The following is a 13,029-nucleotide window of genomic DNA, read 5'->3' as shown; positions in this document are numbered from 1 at the left end:
GAAATTGATCAGGTACGATCAATTTCTTTTTGTCGACTTGATTGAAATGTTTGACTTGGCCTCCATTCTGTCGTGGTCTTTGGGAGGAACAGACTCGAGTCTTGCTCAGCTCGAATCGTTTTGGCTAAAATAAAAATAAAACACAGAAACAGAGAAAGAAGGGTGTGTTTTGTGGCTGCTTGTCTCTTTGTGGGGTCTCTTTGAGCGCTTCTGCGACTAGCTGTGAAGTTGTTTTTGAAGGTTTCTCCCTCTGCGCTCTCGCAGTTTGCCTGCGGCCGTATTTCCCTTCCTTCATCGCCCCCCACGACAATAGCAAGAAAAAAGATCAAAAAGAAATGCGAGACGTCTTTGTGCTGTGTTTTCAATAGAAAAATGCGCTGCTCCATTAGAAGTCTTTGTCCCTTGTTCTGCGAGACTTTTTGATGCGGTCTCAAAATAACACAGTCAAAGGGACACTTAATTTTAGAATCTGGAAGTTATCGAATTCGTTATAGGAAAAAATAGCAAGTCAGGTATTCCTTTTGAACATTTTCTCCAATTGTGAATTTTCCGGAGGATTCCAGAGATTCGATTTGTCCTTCGTATCGATACATTCGGCTGATTCCGGCCAGCGCTTCTCTGCTTCCTGATGGCTTCCACCTAAGCAGGTTGCAGACCCGCCCGCCTTTTGACAAAGACCGACGAAAGAGTTTGCTCCATTTGCTTTTTTTTTTTTCCTCCCTCTGCGCTCTTCCCCATTTCTCATTACAGGCCTTAAATCAGTGCTTCTCAATTATTTTCTGTTACGCCCCCCCCAGCAAGAAGAAAACTATTCGCGCCCCCCCTCCCCACCGTGACTATCCTAACTTGTCTTGTAAGTCGTAAAATGTTGCACTGTCGCAAACGTGACAGAAGTAACAATGAGAGCGCCACTGCCCCCTGCTGTAGTAAACGCGCAATTACACTTTATTCTAGTACTGCCAAAAAAAAAGCCTGTTCCCCAGGGTCACACGCGCCCCCCCAGGAATAGCACCGCGCCCCCCAAGGGGGGCGCGCCCCACTATTTGAGAAGCACTGCCTTAAATCAATGCGGTTGCGCTGTCATATTTCAGCTCGTTGGCCCCTTGACCGAGACGACCCGTTCTCTAAATGATGGATTGTCTTGCATCGTGGCATTTTGATGACATTCAAAATAAATATTGACATCTCGCGGGATTATAAAGCGTCAACAGTGTTGTGAGACTCGCCACGAGTCTGCGGGGCACTCAGCGGCCTCTCAATCTTATCCCTTGTCTCACTTGTTTCATTTTTCTTTTGCCATTGGGTGCAAAGTCGTACGCTTCTGTTGACATTTGCTTGAGTGATAAACGTCTGCAGTGACGGACTGACGGATTATTCGCCCTCCTCTGCAAATTAGGTTCAGAGTTCGAATTTCCCTCGGGTTGCAAAGTAGGGTTTCAAACCAGGGTTGGGCTTTCCAAGTTGGATTTCAATCGAGATTAGGCTAGGTGAGGCGACAAGAGAGGGCGGGGTGGATGGACACCGACTGGGAGGGAGGGAGCGCTCGCAGGCAGGCAGCAAAGCACCAGCGCTGACGTGAGTAGCAGAATTGTCAATGTGCGGTGATACCACAAGAGGGAAACAAAGTTCCATTGTTGGCAAATATACACTCATAGCATGAAATCATGATCAGGGGGGTCTTCCAAAAAGCACGTTCAATATATTGAGTCTATCTCTGAACTCTGAGTTGACTTACTCTGAGATGGGAGACTCTGAGTTAGTTCAATTAACTCTGAGTAACCTAACCTGGAGTTACACGCATGCACAACCACTTTAAAAGTAGAGCCCAGATACCAGGAGTCACCATGACAACTGAGGAAAAACAGTTCACCACAATGGAGTTGGAGGTCCTTATGCAGGCCTACGGTGAGTATGCACGTATTTTTCGCCACAAATCTAATACGGCTGCAGCAGCGAAGGAGAGTGACGTCTAGGGAGGAAATTGCCTGAGTCAATGCTTAGGTTTGAATGTACTACTCCATTGATGTAATATTTACGATCTTAGCATAGCGTATAGTTATAAATTGAAGTAGGAAATGAAATCCGATTTTCAGTTAGGTGGAATCCAACAGGAGAAAAAGGGACTTGGAAGTTGCTCAAAATGAAACGTAAAAACATTAGTCAAAAAGGTATGCAATATTTTGGTCGGCTGTGATTGCACCTCATTTTAATCTAATTATTTTAAATGGACTTAGACTATTAAACAAAGTCAACTTTAATTTAAACTAAAATATTAATTCAGTGGCTCCTTAAAATAATTTAATGGTGACAATTTAATAATTTCCTCTGAGTTAATTCTACACTTCGTGGATTAACATTTGACACAATAGGCATTTATGTTTTATACCTATTGAAGTCATTTAAAATGTGCCGCTGAAGCCTACACCAACATTCATTAAAATACTATTTTAAAACAAACATTGAGTTCTGCTCAGCCAACAGAAAAAGAAAAGTGTGCTCTGCCTCCCCGATATTATAAAGAAAACTCTGTTTGCAAAAAGACGTAGGGTTATGCATAAAGTTTGCTCTGATGTGAGTGCTCAGTGTGAAGTTGGAAATATATCGCTGAAGAAGTTTTTTTTTTTTTCAAGTCACACTCACACACATGCACATTGTCAACCACTACACCATCAGCCATCCCAGAAGGTTATTGAGATAAATTATACTGTTCAAAGAAATCAGTAGCGTTCCAAAAGATATTCTTCTAGAAATGATAAAACATCTAATTTGTGTCGAAAGATTCTCTTGCGACGTAAAGCGTTTCGAATTACTACGGCTTCGATGTCGATCGGATTTTGAATGAACGGCCAATCCATGATTAACTGCTGTCTTTGTGTGGGAGGAGACAGCTAGAAACTCTGGGTCTCATAGTAAACCTGCCAGCAAGCAGGTTATGTTCACAGAGCAAGTACCGTATTTTCCGGACTATAAAGTGCACCGGACTATAAGGCGCACCTTCAATGAATGGCCCATTTTAAAACTTAATCCTTATATAAGGCGCACCGGACTATAAGGCGCACCATTAATGCATCATGTCAGATTTTTAAACCAAATCAAATCATTCTCCATTTTATCTTTTTTATTTCAACTTCAGATGCAACAAATGACTTTATAATCACAAAATAAGGATCCATAGTCTTTTTGATTCATGATTCATAGTCTTCAGCAGGCCACTTATGCTTGATTTCATAACACAATGCTTCGGGCCAGTTTGAATTTAGGAATTTAGTCCATATATAAGGCGCACTGGACTATAAGGGGCACTGTCGGCTTTTGAGAAGATTTTAGGTTTTTAGGTGCGCCTTATAGTCCGGAAAATACGGTAACTAACCCAGAGTTTAATTTACCTCTCTTTCTGGAATGGATAACTCAGAGATTCCTTCATCTCAGGGTTAATTTACTCAGTTTTCACATAACCCGCTTTCTGGAATACCCCTCAGCTCTGTTGACACCCCACTGTTGCTGCTGCAGTGTGCAGGAGGGCCCGCCCACTTAATTAACAGGTGTTTTTACTTGGACGATCAATCAACATTTTCTGTCATACCAAGAAATCAATCAATACAACATACAATAGAAACAATATATCATTGCGAGCAGAACTCAACATACTTCATTATGAGACGGCGCGATCCATTCTCCACGGCACGTTCAACAAAACAAATTCAGAATGTTCAGCTCACACAATTGACCTTTTCAACATGCCAAAATGTCTGCGGCAAACAAAGAGTGAGGTAAGGTGAAGGTTTCACCCCACTATCTCTACCAACTTTCATTGATGAAAGAAAAAAAGAATGTTGAAATCAATCCATTTCCAGTAGCTTCCTACCTGTGAGAAGTTCTAATTAGTACTCAGGGTCCCGCCTACCCCAAAATAGCCGTACATTGATAATTCAGTAACCGGTTGGGGGGATTTCAGAATGCATGCAGATTCAATAATGACTCAAAATGGAAGTATGGCTGCTTTGTGTGTCTTCCATAGCATTTAAGTGGCTGCTGAGCAATCGAGAGTGCGCAAAGTCCTCTTGGAGAAGCCCCCACGCATCCACAACATGAATGAAGATACTGGAATTTACGGCTGTGAGTCAAAGATTAGCGAGCGTGAGAGTCGGCCCGTTGACGGCCGCTTCTCTGCAGGCACGTCGAAGCATGTGCGAGCAGGCCCTTCACGTAAGCGCCGTCACACCTTCTTCTGGCTGTCCCACCTTTCGTGTTAGCTTAAAGGCAAACACGGGAGCAGTCTGCGTCTGAATACCGGAACTTGATCGGACAGAAATGTCACAATTCACAAATCCGTTTTTTTCCAAGCTTGGTCTCTTTAAGATAACGGATCTGATCAAACATGTCAAACGGACCAGAAGGTAAGGCGGCAACTGTGTGATTGAGAACGCTTTGCGGAGGTTAAGCGACCTCACGTAAGCCTTAGAATCAAAACAAAAATACTTGTGGACTCCTTTTTGTGTTGTTGTTTTTGTTTACAGCCCACTGAATGACATCAAATGCCATCCGAGTCTTGAAGACTTACTCCAGAATAAAGGTATCGTTTGAGGGGATGTGCTTGGTTTTGTATTTCCTTACCCACTTTTTCTGTCCTCATGTATTCTTTCTTTGGCCACAGTGTACTTGGCAGCCTTCCACTCTTATCTGCAATCTGAGTTCAGTGATGAAAACATCGAGTTCTGGCTGACATGCGAGAACTTTCGGGCAAATGCCTCCCAAGACAACCTCCTGTGGAAAGCCAGAGGGATTTACCAGGAGTTCATCCAGCCTACAGCCTGTAAAGAGGTGCGTCGGTCACCCACATTGGTCGTCGGAAGACGACATGTTCCGTACTTAATCCTCGTCCCTTTCAGATCAATGTGGACCAACACATTCGCGAAAAGATCAAGGAAACCTTGGACCGGCCCAGTCCAACATGCTTCGACGAGGCTCAGAAGCATGTTTACATGCTCATGGAGAGAGACTCCTGCCCGAGATTCCTGCAGTCTGAGGTTTACCTGAGACTGAAGCAGAAAAACAGAAGCAGGTGGTACATTTAGACTCGGACCAAAGAAAGTAAAGTTGGAATTTTGTTGATTTGCTTTGTGGGCTGGTGAAAGAGAGAGGTAGAAGTCAGTCAGTAGTAGGTTGTCTCCGCTAAGTTGAAAAAAAAGAGACATTGGGAGACATTGCTGTATGTGCAGAATAAACAATAGAGCTGAACACCTGATGAAGCTAAATATGAAGGGAACCTGGGAAGTGAATAAATGTTGACAGTAAGTGAAAGAAGTGTCAATCTTGTCAAAAAGGCGTGATCATTGTGCACATTATTCTAGTCGTCATGACGGATTTGAAAGGATTCCTCCGGTTCACATTATTCAGGCCAACATCCCCAAAAAAGGCATTTCAACAGGGGTGTGTAGATTTTATCTATCCACTCGACATGACGACAGCATTTGACAGTTTTGAAGCAAGACTATATTTATCTTCCCGACTGACTAAGTGGAAGCATGCTGATGGGCATTAGTCAGCGGAGAAGAGTTTCCACAAGTCAGCCGGCAAGGATCTCCTGTTTTTAGCCCGTCCCATGTCTGATATGCCGTCTAATTAGAAGCCGAGTTCGCGCCGCACACCAGTGACCGCGTGGAGCAAAGTGGAAAAAGGTAACCCCCGCAATAAGCCTTCATCCTCCTCTGCTCTCCAAACAGCCTCATTCAACAAAATTGTGCCTTAAAAAGGAGTCGGGAGGCAATAATACCTCGGGGCCTTAAAACGACACCGCTAGAGTCATCAGACCACCTGATGCGGAACAGATCAGCTGGAATCCGCTGCCTTGTTAGGGGAATCATCTCATCGCACTCCGACGGGAGACAAATGCGAGTGCACGCTCGGGCCGTGACTAAAACCTGTGTGTTTACAATTTAAAATCACATTTAAACTGGAATAAAAGATTTTGTTCACTCTCTTGATTGCCTTGGATTGCTTCACAAAAGAACATCCTTGGCTGTGAACTGGCGTGCGTGCACAAACTCAATATAGCGGGGTTATTAGCAAGCTAACGCTACTTGTATTAGCCGCTGTCAATACTGAGATGTTTGAAATAAACACACACAATGTCACAGCAATTTATATTACGCCGATTTTGGATGAGCACGACAATTTTGAGGACGGCAAATGCGGTGAGGACGGCAAATGCGGTGAGGACAGCGAAGGCGTCGGGCTGTTCCTGATAAATGGCAAAGGTCTCACGTCTCCCACATGACACTGCGCCATCTTCCTCGCACACAATCTGTCTCTTTTCTCGCCATCCCAGCGGTTACCATGGCAGCAAAAAGGAAGTGAGTTCCGTCAATGGTGCCTAATTGGGGAACTTCATCAGCGTCTCAAGTGCATTTAAAGAGACAGGAACAAATTGGCGCTGCGCATGAAGGAACAATTTTTAGTTTGGAGTGTCGGTTGTCAGTTGGTAACGCCGGAGTTCTTATCACCGTGTTTGGGCAAATGGAGGGAGCTCCACGTGAGAGAGGCTGAGCTAAGCTGCGGGCCAGATTTGGGAGCAGCCAGCCTGGACAAAGGATGGATTTCACACGTTTTTCCGTCTTGTGCTGCTGGAAGTTTTAATCACCACCCCAAATATTTTCCATTACGTTACCTGCTTTTCGCTCACAAATCTGTCTCCACCTCTACGTGTGAACCGTTGTCAAAATGGCCACCGACCAGATGAATGCAAATACATGTCTTCCACTCTTATGTCAATCCAAACAAATTAAGCAAAACAAGCAATGTTCTGTCCACACTACAGTTTGCCTTTTCATGATTAACTCATCATGATGTCATAGACGAACTGCGTTGCTTAACATCAGTGTTGCATTCAAGTGTTCTTCTGTTTTGGGACTTCTCCTTTTCATTTGAACTAATGGTCGCTTTTAGGCAAGAGGAGGTGAAAAGAACGCCAAAGAGAGGGGCGTAACATGCTTTCGACGAGGAATAACAGCAAAAGCCGGCGGCGGCCCGCGAAGGTCACAATTTGCCTATCGCAGTCACCGTTTTGGTCATTTGCATCTATTGTACAGACTAAAAAGAATGTCAACACAGTTTGGCCTGTCGGGAAAGGGATGGCAGGGGTAGGGTTGAGAAAAGATAGATAACAAAAGAACAAGAAGGCATACGCTGCAAGCGAGTCCAACATCAAGAGGAGGAAGCAACGCAGTCAAGTGCGACTTGCTGTTCTTTGCGAGACAGAAGGAGGAGGAGGAGGAAGGGGCGCTTCCTCTTCAGGCTGCTGATGTATCCCAGAAGCCCCTGCCCACAGCAGCAGGAGACCTCGATATAAAAAGCAGCCGGCTCAGGCTCGGGCAAGTGTTTCTCAGCCGCGGCATGACCCGGACCGGGAGCCGGAGAAGTTGGACTTAACAAAACAATGCCAAGCCTAATTGTCCAAGCACCTGCACAGCACCACTTCATCATGGACAGAGATGACAGGAAGCGCAACATGTGAGTCAAACAAGCAAACGTCATTTGACATTTTAACCTCGTTGACTTTTTGTCCAGCGTCAGCAAGGAGATCTCGCGCCTGAAAATAAATCCTGATTTTCAATCTTACAACAACATGCCTGACATTCTTGGGCAGATTGACTTGAAATCAATTTGACTCCAGTCAAACTTGTCTTGATGTTGTTCTTCTATCCGTACAGCGGAAAGAACTTCATGTGCCGACTCCAGTGCATGTTCTCGCACTCATCCGGTTCTGAGAGGTAAGGAGGCTTATTGAGTGTTTTGCAGATTTCAGTTTGAAAATAGCTGGCCTGCTCTTTTCATTTCCATCTATGGTCCTATGGAAGGATTCAGGCCATGTTTGCTTTGGCACAGCGGGCTCAGCGACATGTCGCATCACCAACATGTCGGCGGCTCCGGTTCTTGATTTGACCCCAAATTTGGGAGCGTGTGTTGTTTTTGAATCTGCTTGCGTAACAGAATTTGTCTTCTCTCTCAGCAGGCTGACTTTAGAAGATACCCAGCAATGGTCCCAGTCTTTGGAACACCTTTTGGATTCCAAATGTAAGTCGGGGAAAATAGCCAGATTTTTGAGACAACGTGAAGCGAAATGTCATTTGGGTCCGCTGTGTGTTTTTCATGGGCCCCCGCAGACGGATTAGCGGCGTTTCGCAACTTTTTGAAATCTGAATACAGCGATGAGAATATCGAGTTCTGGCTCACCTGCGAGGACTACAAGAAGATTAAGTCGTCATTTCGAATGACGTCCAAAGCCAAGAAAATTTATGAACAATTTATCAAAGCGGAATCTCCCAAAGAGGTAATTTCAAACAGCCATGTGTAGTTTGTATTTGAAATACATCTTTTGTGACGCTAGTCCTGGAACTTTCATGACAGGCCTCATCCACCACACTTGTTAACACGCGACGGCCATGCGCTTGCTAACTTGCCCTTCATCTGCCTCGTTCCAGATCAACATTGATTATCACACTCGTGAGCAGATCAAACGAAGCGTCAAAAGCGCCACCGTGCATTGTTTCGATGATGCTCAGAAGATGGTTTACGGGCTGATGGAAAGAGACTCGTACCCGCGGTTCCTGCGCTCGGACATTTACAGAACTCTACTGGAAAACCTTTCGGCCGACGCCACAAAGGGATGAAAGCGAAAGCGCGCCAACGGACATCCAACTCATGACTGGAAAGCTGGACCCTCTTCAGCAGAGAGGATTGGTTTTGTCGGATGGTCAATAAGACACAAACGGAAAAGGCCAAGAAGTCGTCACCGGGCCTTCCACTTTGGATTTCCACACTGAGCACTGTGCACCTGTCAATGTGAAAGGACTCAAGAAAACCTGCCACCACTCCTGAAGAAAATTAAAATGACGGGATGCAACTGAGTTGTTGCGGCTTTTGGCAAACCTAGAAACTCTGAACGACTGACACCTGCTCTGATCAATGAGCTGACAACACACATACACACACGCACGCACGCAAATACAACAGACCAGACCTCAACCGCCCGTCTTTGCAGAGTTGCTTCCTTTGTGATAAACGATAAAGATTGCAATGTAAGAATCACACTAACTTCAATATGTGCGTTTTGGAAGATGGTGATACTATGCTATCATTATTTTTCAAGTGTTTATTCATTCATACATTCATTGACAATGGGAGGCAGGCCATTGTTGCGATTCACCCAACATTACAGCTCCGATGTGGAGTGAAGGCAGCGTGACGCTTCAAATTTGCCTCATGAATCAGTCTTTAAGTGATAGTGTCTGTTCTACATTGGGATGAAAGTATACTGACTTTTCCTAAAGCCTTTGAGGTCATCCAACAGTGCCATCTAGAGGAGTAAAAAAAAAAAAACTGGCTCATGATTCAAAGTTGAGGATTTATTTCTCCATCTCGACCCATTAAGGTTAAGACGTATTCTTCAAAAGACATACTCATAAATAACTCACGTATGTCCTTATTTTGAAGTCCATCAACATCTGCCCAGTTTGTCCTTTTGCACTTATGTAGTTTAAGTCAGACTATGCAATTGTTGCACGTCTCCATTTCTGTGACACTTTAACTGACTTTTGAGTGGCATCCGAATGACAGTTTCATTTTTTTTTTTTTTTTATGAGTGACTTTCCTCTACGCTGACGACCGGCCATAATAGAAGTCGACCGTTCCCTTTTGCAGCACAGAAATGTCAACGCTTGATTTTATGTATGGACATTGCATGTTGCACTCTTGCAAATCTACACCCAGCTCAAAGCATGATGTTGAAATGCTTACAATTTAAAATGTAAAGTATTTTAGGTATAAGTTAAACATGATGTTATTTATTGTTAATTCACACAATAACGTAGCGCGTTGCTGTTGTTGAAGTGCTTTTTTTTATGTCAATGATTACAAATAGATTAAATGATTAAATTATTTCAATTGCCATCTTCATCAAAATGAAGCCAATCATGTTAAACCTTTTGTTTGTCTGCTATTATTTATTATTGCCATGGATGTGTGTGCCTTGCGACACACTTGCAGCCCAGACAGGGCGAGGACACAATTCTAATTAGATGCGTCAATTAATGCCACCACTCGAAAAGAATTGCTGGGTGTGCCCATTCAGTGCATGTGTCACATATTTAAAGCCATGTCATGTTCGATAATTGCTAGAAAAACTTTAGATTCCATCTTTCTTATTTAGTAAGATTTATTTTCAACCATGTAGAGAAAAATCCAACGAAAATAGTACAGTGAAGCATTGGAATACTCATAGTTGTCCATAAATGTCCATTATTACTGTGCTGGGGCCAGGGATGGTGCTAGAGGGCGGGACTACAGCCCTGTCAGTAATCTGCGCGGCCACAGTTAAATCCCTCCAGCATTTGATTTGATATTCCAAAATATACATGTTCATTATTATCTCAGCCAATACACCGTGTATCGGTCAAGCCCCCTGAAGCGCCGGGACAGAAATAATCCTGCAGCCGTCCCTGGCTGGGAAAAGTATTTTTTGTTGCTCAGCCAATCGTGAATCATAATATTCAAACCCATGGTCTCTAATTGCTTGTTCTGTTCAGGTTGACACGCCGCTGGACATTTCGGCATGACTACACCCTGGAGCGGTCGTCAGCCTTTCACGATGTAGAGACAGACGAGCATTCGCATTGTCAGGACGGCGGAAGTCAGGCCGGGCTGTCCGCATGGGTCAAGTCAGGTGAAGGTTGCGCAAGCCGAAAATGAAATCATCAGATTTCGTCATCATAGCAGAACGTGCTTAGCTCATCAGTCAGCGGCTCTTTCTGGTATGTGCGGCAAAGGGCAAATTGGTTTTTAACCTGGCATCTCATAGATCAGAAGCTGATAATGAGCCTGGCACGGAAATATGAGCAAGGTGTGTGCACCACCGCTTGCAGTTGAATCATGCTTCCGTTCTTATTCTTTGGCTTTCATCCATATTCCTAAACGTGCATTTACATACTTCATAGGCGCTAAATTGCCATTCGTTGTAAATGTGAGTTTGAATGGTTGCCCTGGCAACCCGTCTCTGTAAACAGTAGCTGCAGCAAGTTCATGACACCACTCGAGCGAGACACCCTTGAGAGTCATTCAGACAATGTTGCCTCGAGGCGTTTTGCTGAAGATGTGTCAATTGCGCAATACCCAACATTCTATACCATACAAATAATGAGCTTCGTTCACTCGTCCGAGAGTGACTCTGTTTCAATCATTTTGATCCTCACGGTGAAATAATACTTACCTTCTTAAGTATACGAAAATGCAATGGCTTCTAAAATGACATTCATCACAAAAGCGAACTAACTGTGAAGCCCCCGCAGCAGATGGATGGCCTCGGTCCGGTTGTCAAAGCACCTGAGACCCGACAGCCATCCCACATCCGTCCGCAGCGACCTGGATCATCTCAAAGCAATGCAAGTCATGCGTTCAAGTATCAATTCTCCCTGTCGAACGACATTTGCATGAGTGTCTTGTATAACATCGGTTGTACTTGTGAGGTGCCAAAGTTCTTGGAAGATTACAAGTTTAGATAAACCAGTCTTGCTACAATCTACCTCACTCTATTAGTCAGCCACTGTTCCTAGTTGCTAATCTTCCGAAGACATTGGGCCTCTCTCGCTGCTTTGCAAAATCTGATGTTCCGTTTTCTTGTGTGGAGTCTGCCCCTGCTTGCGTGGCTTTTCTCCCGGTTTCAAGTTCATTTGTGAATCATAAGTCAGCCGGTACCGTACGACCTCCAATTCAGACATGTTTTTCCACAGTGTGGATATAACCTTTTATATTATGTTTTTATTTTTTTATCTCCCTATAATGTATTCTATCTGTATGTCTGCTCTGTCGGGCTGAGTTAATGTAATGTCTAATGTCTATTTGTCTGTCTGTGCTGTCTATGTTCTATGTCACGAGGACAACGGATGATATTTAGCTCCGGCTAATTCCGAGTGGTTTTACACTGGGATGTTTGTATATACGTCTATATCAGCGGTGTCCAAACTACGACCCGCGGGCCAACTGCGGCCCGCGGTCCAGTTTTTATTGGCCCGCAGCAAATTCTGAAAACATAATTGAATATGGCCCGCACAAGAAGCTTGAGCTCAACTCTGTTGCACTTCTCAGTTTTAACACTAGATGGAGCCCGCCACACGAATGAAATCAAGCGAAGAAAAACTTTTACCGCGAGTCCCCAGAAATGGCTGCATCCCCCTGAAGAGAAGCGAACACGCAGCGTTTGACGTCCCATTAGCAACCCCCACCCCCCGGAAGAGAAGCGAACACGCACGCAGCGTTTGACGTCCCATTAGCACCTGGTACTGTCCTGTCTAAATAAATAAATGAAATAAAATAAAATAAATAAATGTTGAACTGCGCCAACACACACAACATCAATTGCGATTGAAGCTTTAGCTTTAGCATTAGCTGCTGTGTCCATGAAAGGCCAAATAACACTGCCGAGCTTCTCGTTGATGCTCACGCGTGACTCATTTTAATAATTGATGACCATAAAAGGATGTTCACATTAAATGGCACTCCCTACTTTGGAAGACGAATCAAAAGAGTGCGTGCTTAGTCATTTGGAGCACGTTGTACGAATGTCACAAAGGCGCTGATTTCAGTGAAAGTAGAGTGGTGGCAACTAGGGGTGTAAATCGCGGGTTTTACACGATACGATATCATATCGATACAAAGAACTACGATACGATATTTGCCGATATCTTAAAACCTGCTGCGATTCATCACAATATATCGCGATATAGTGCTCTACGATCGATATATACATATTTTTTTAAATAGAAAATATAGAACAATATCCTGATTTATGACAATTCATACGCAAAATCAACAAGGTACTGCAAACTCTTTATTTAGGAAATTACAAGAGTATTGTAGTATACAAACTGCTTATTTTAACACTGAACTTTGATGTCGTGTTTTTTCTTTAAATGTGCGGCGAGATTCGTGGTCCCTGAATATTTGATCACCGCATGGCAGGTTTTACAAACTGCACGT

At 43.9% G+C, this 13,029-nt stretch overlaps 2 protein-coding genes across 2 annotated transcripts; both read left to right on the top strand.

The window, feature by feature from the left end:
- The first annotated feature begins 4,227 nt into the window (after positions 1-4,227).
- On the top strand, positions 4,228-5,311 carry LOC133167435 (regulator of G-protein signaling 21-like). The gene is made up of 4 exons (XM_061298242.1): positions 4,228-4,397; positions 4,518-4,573; positions 4,655-4,821; positions 4,890-5,311. Exons 1-4 carry the CDS (start codon positions 4,312-4,314, stop codon positions 5,073-5,075), a joined length of 495 nt encoding a protein of 164 aa, XP_061154226.1. The 5' UTR covers positions 4,228-4,311; the 3' UTR covers positions 5,076-5,311.
- Positions 5,312-7,052: 1,741 nt separating this feature from the next.
- On the top strand, positions 7,053-9,885 carry LOC133167082 (regulator of G-protein signaling 21-like). The gene is made up of 5 exons (XM_061297617.1): positions 7,053-7,509; positions 7,710-7,769; positions 8,009-8,073; positions 8,163-8,329; positions 8,481-9,885. Exons 1-5 carry the CDS (start codon positions 7,436-7,438, stop codon positions 8,667-8,669), a joined length of 555 nt encoding a protein of 184 aa, XP_061153601.1. The 5' UTR covers positions 7,053-7,435; the 3' UTR covers positions 8,670-9,885.
- Positions 9,886-13,029: the final 3,144 nt, after the last annotated feature.

The sequence above is a fragment of the Syngnathus typhle genome, linkage group LG14 (genome assembly GCF_033458585.1).
Source record: "Syngnathus typhle isolate RoL2023-S1 ecotype Sweden linkage group LG14, RoL_Styp_1.0, whole genome shotgun sequence".
NCBI lineage: Eukaryota > Metazoa > Chordata > Actinopteri > Syngnathiformes > Syngnathidae > Syngnathus > Syngnathus typhle.
The sequence above is the reverse complement of the archived record's forward strand: the minus strand, read 5'-3'. Positions and strand labels throughout refer to the sequence as shown.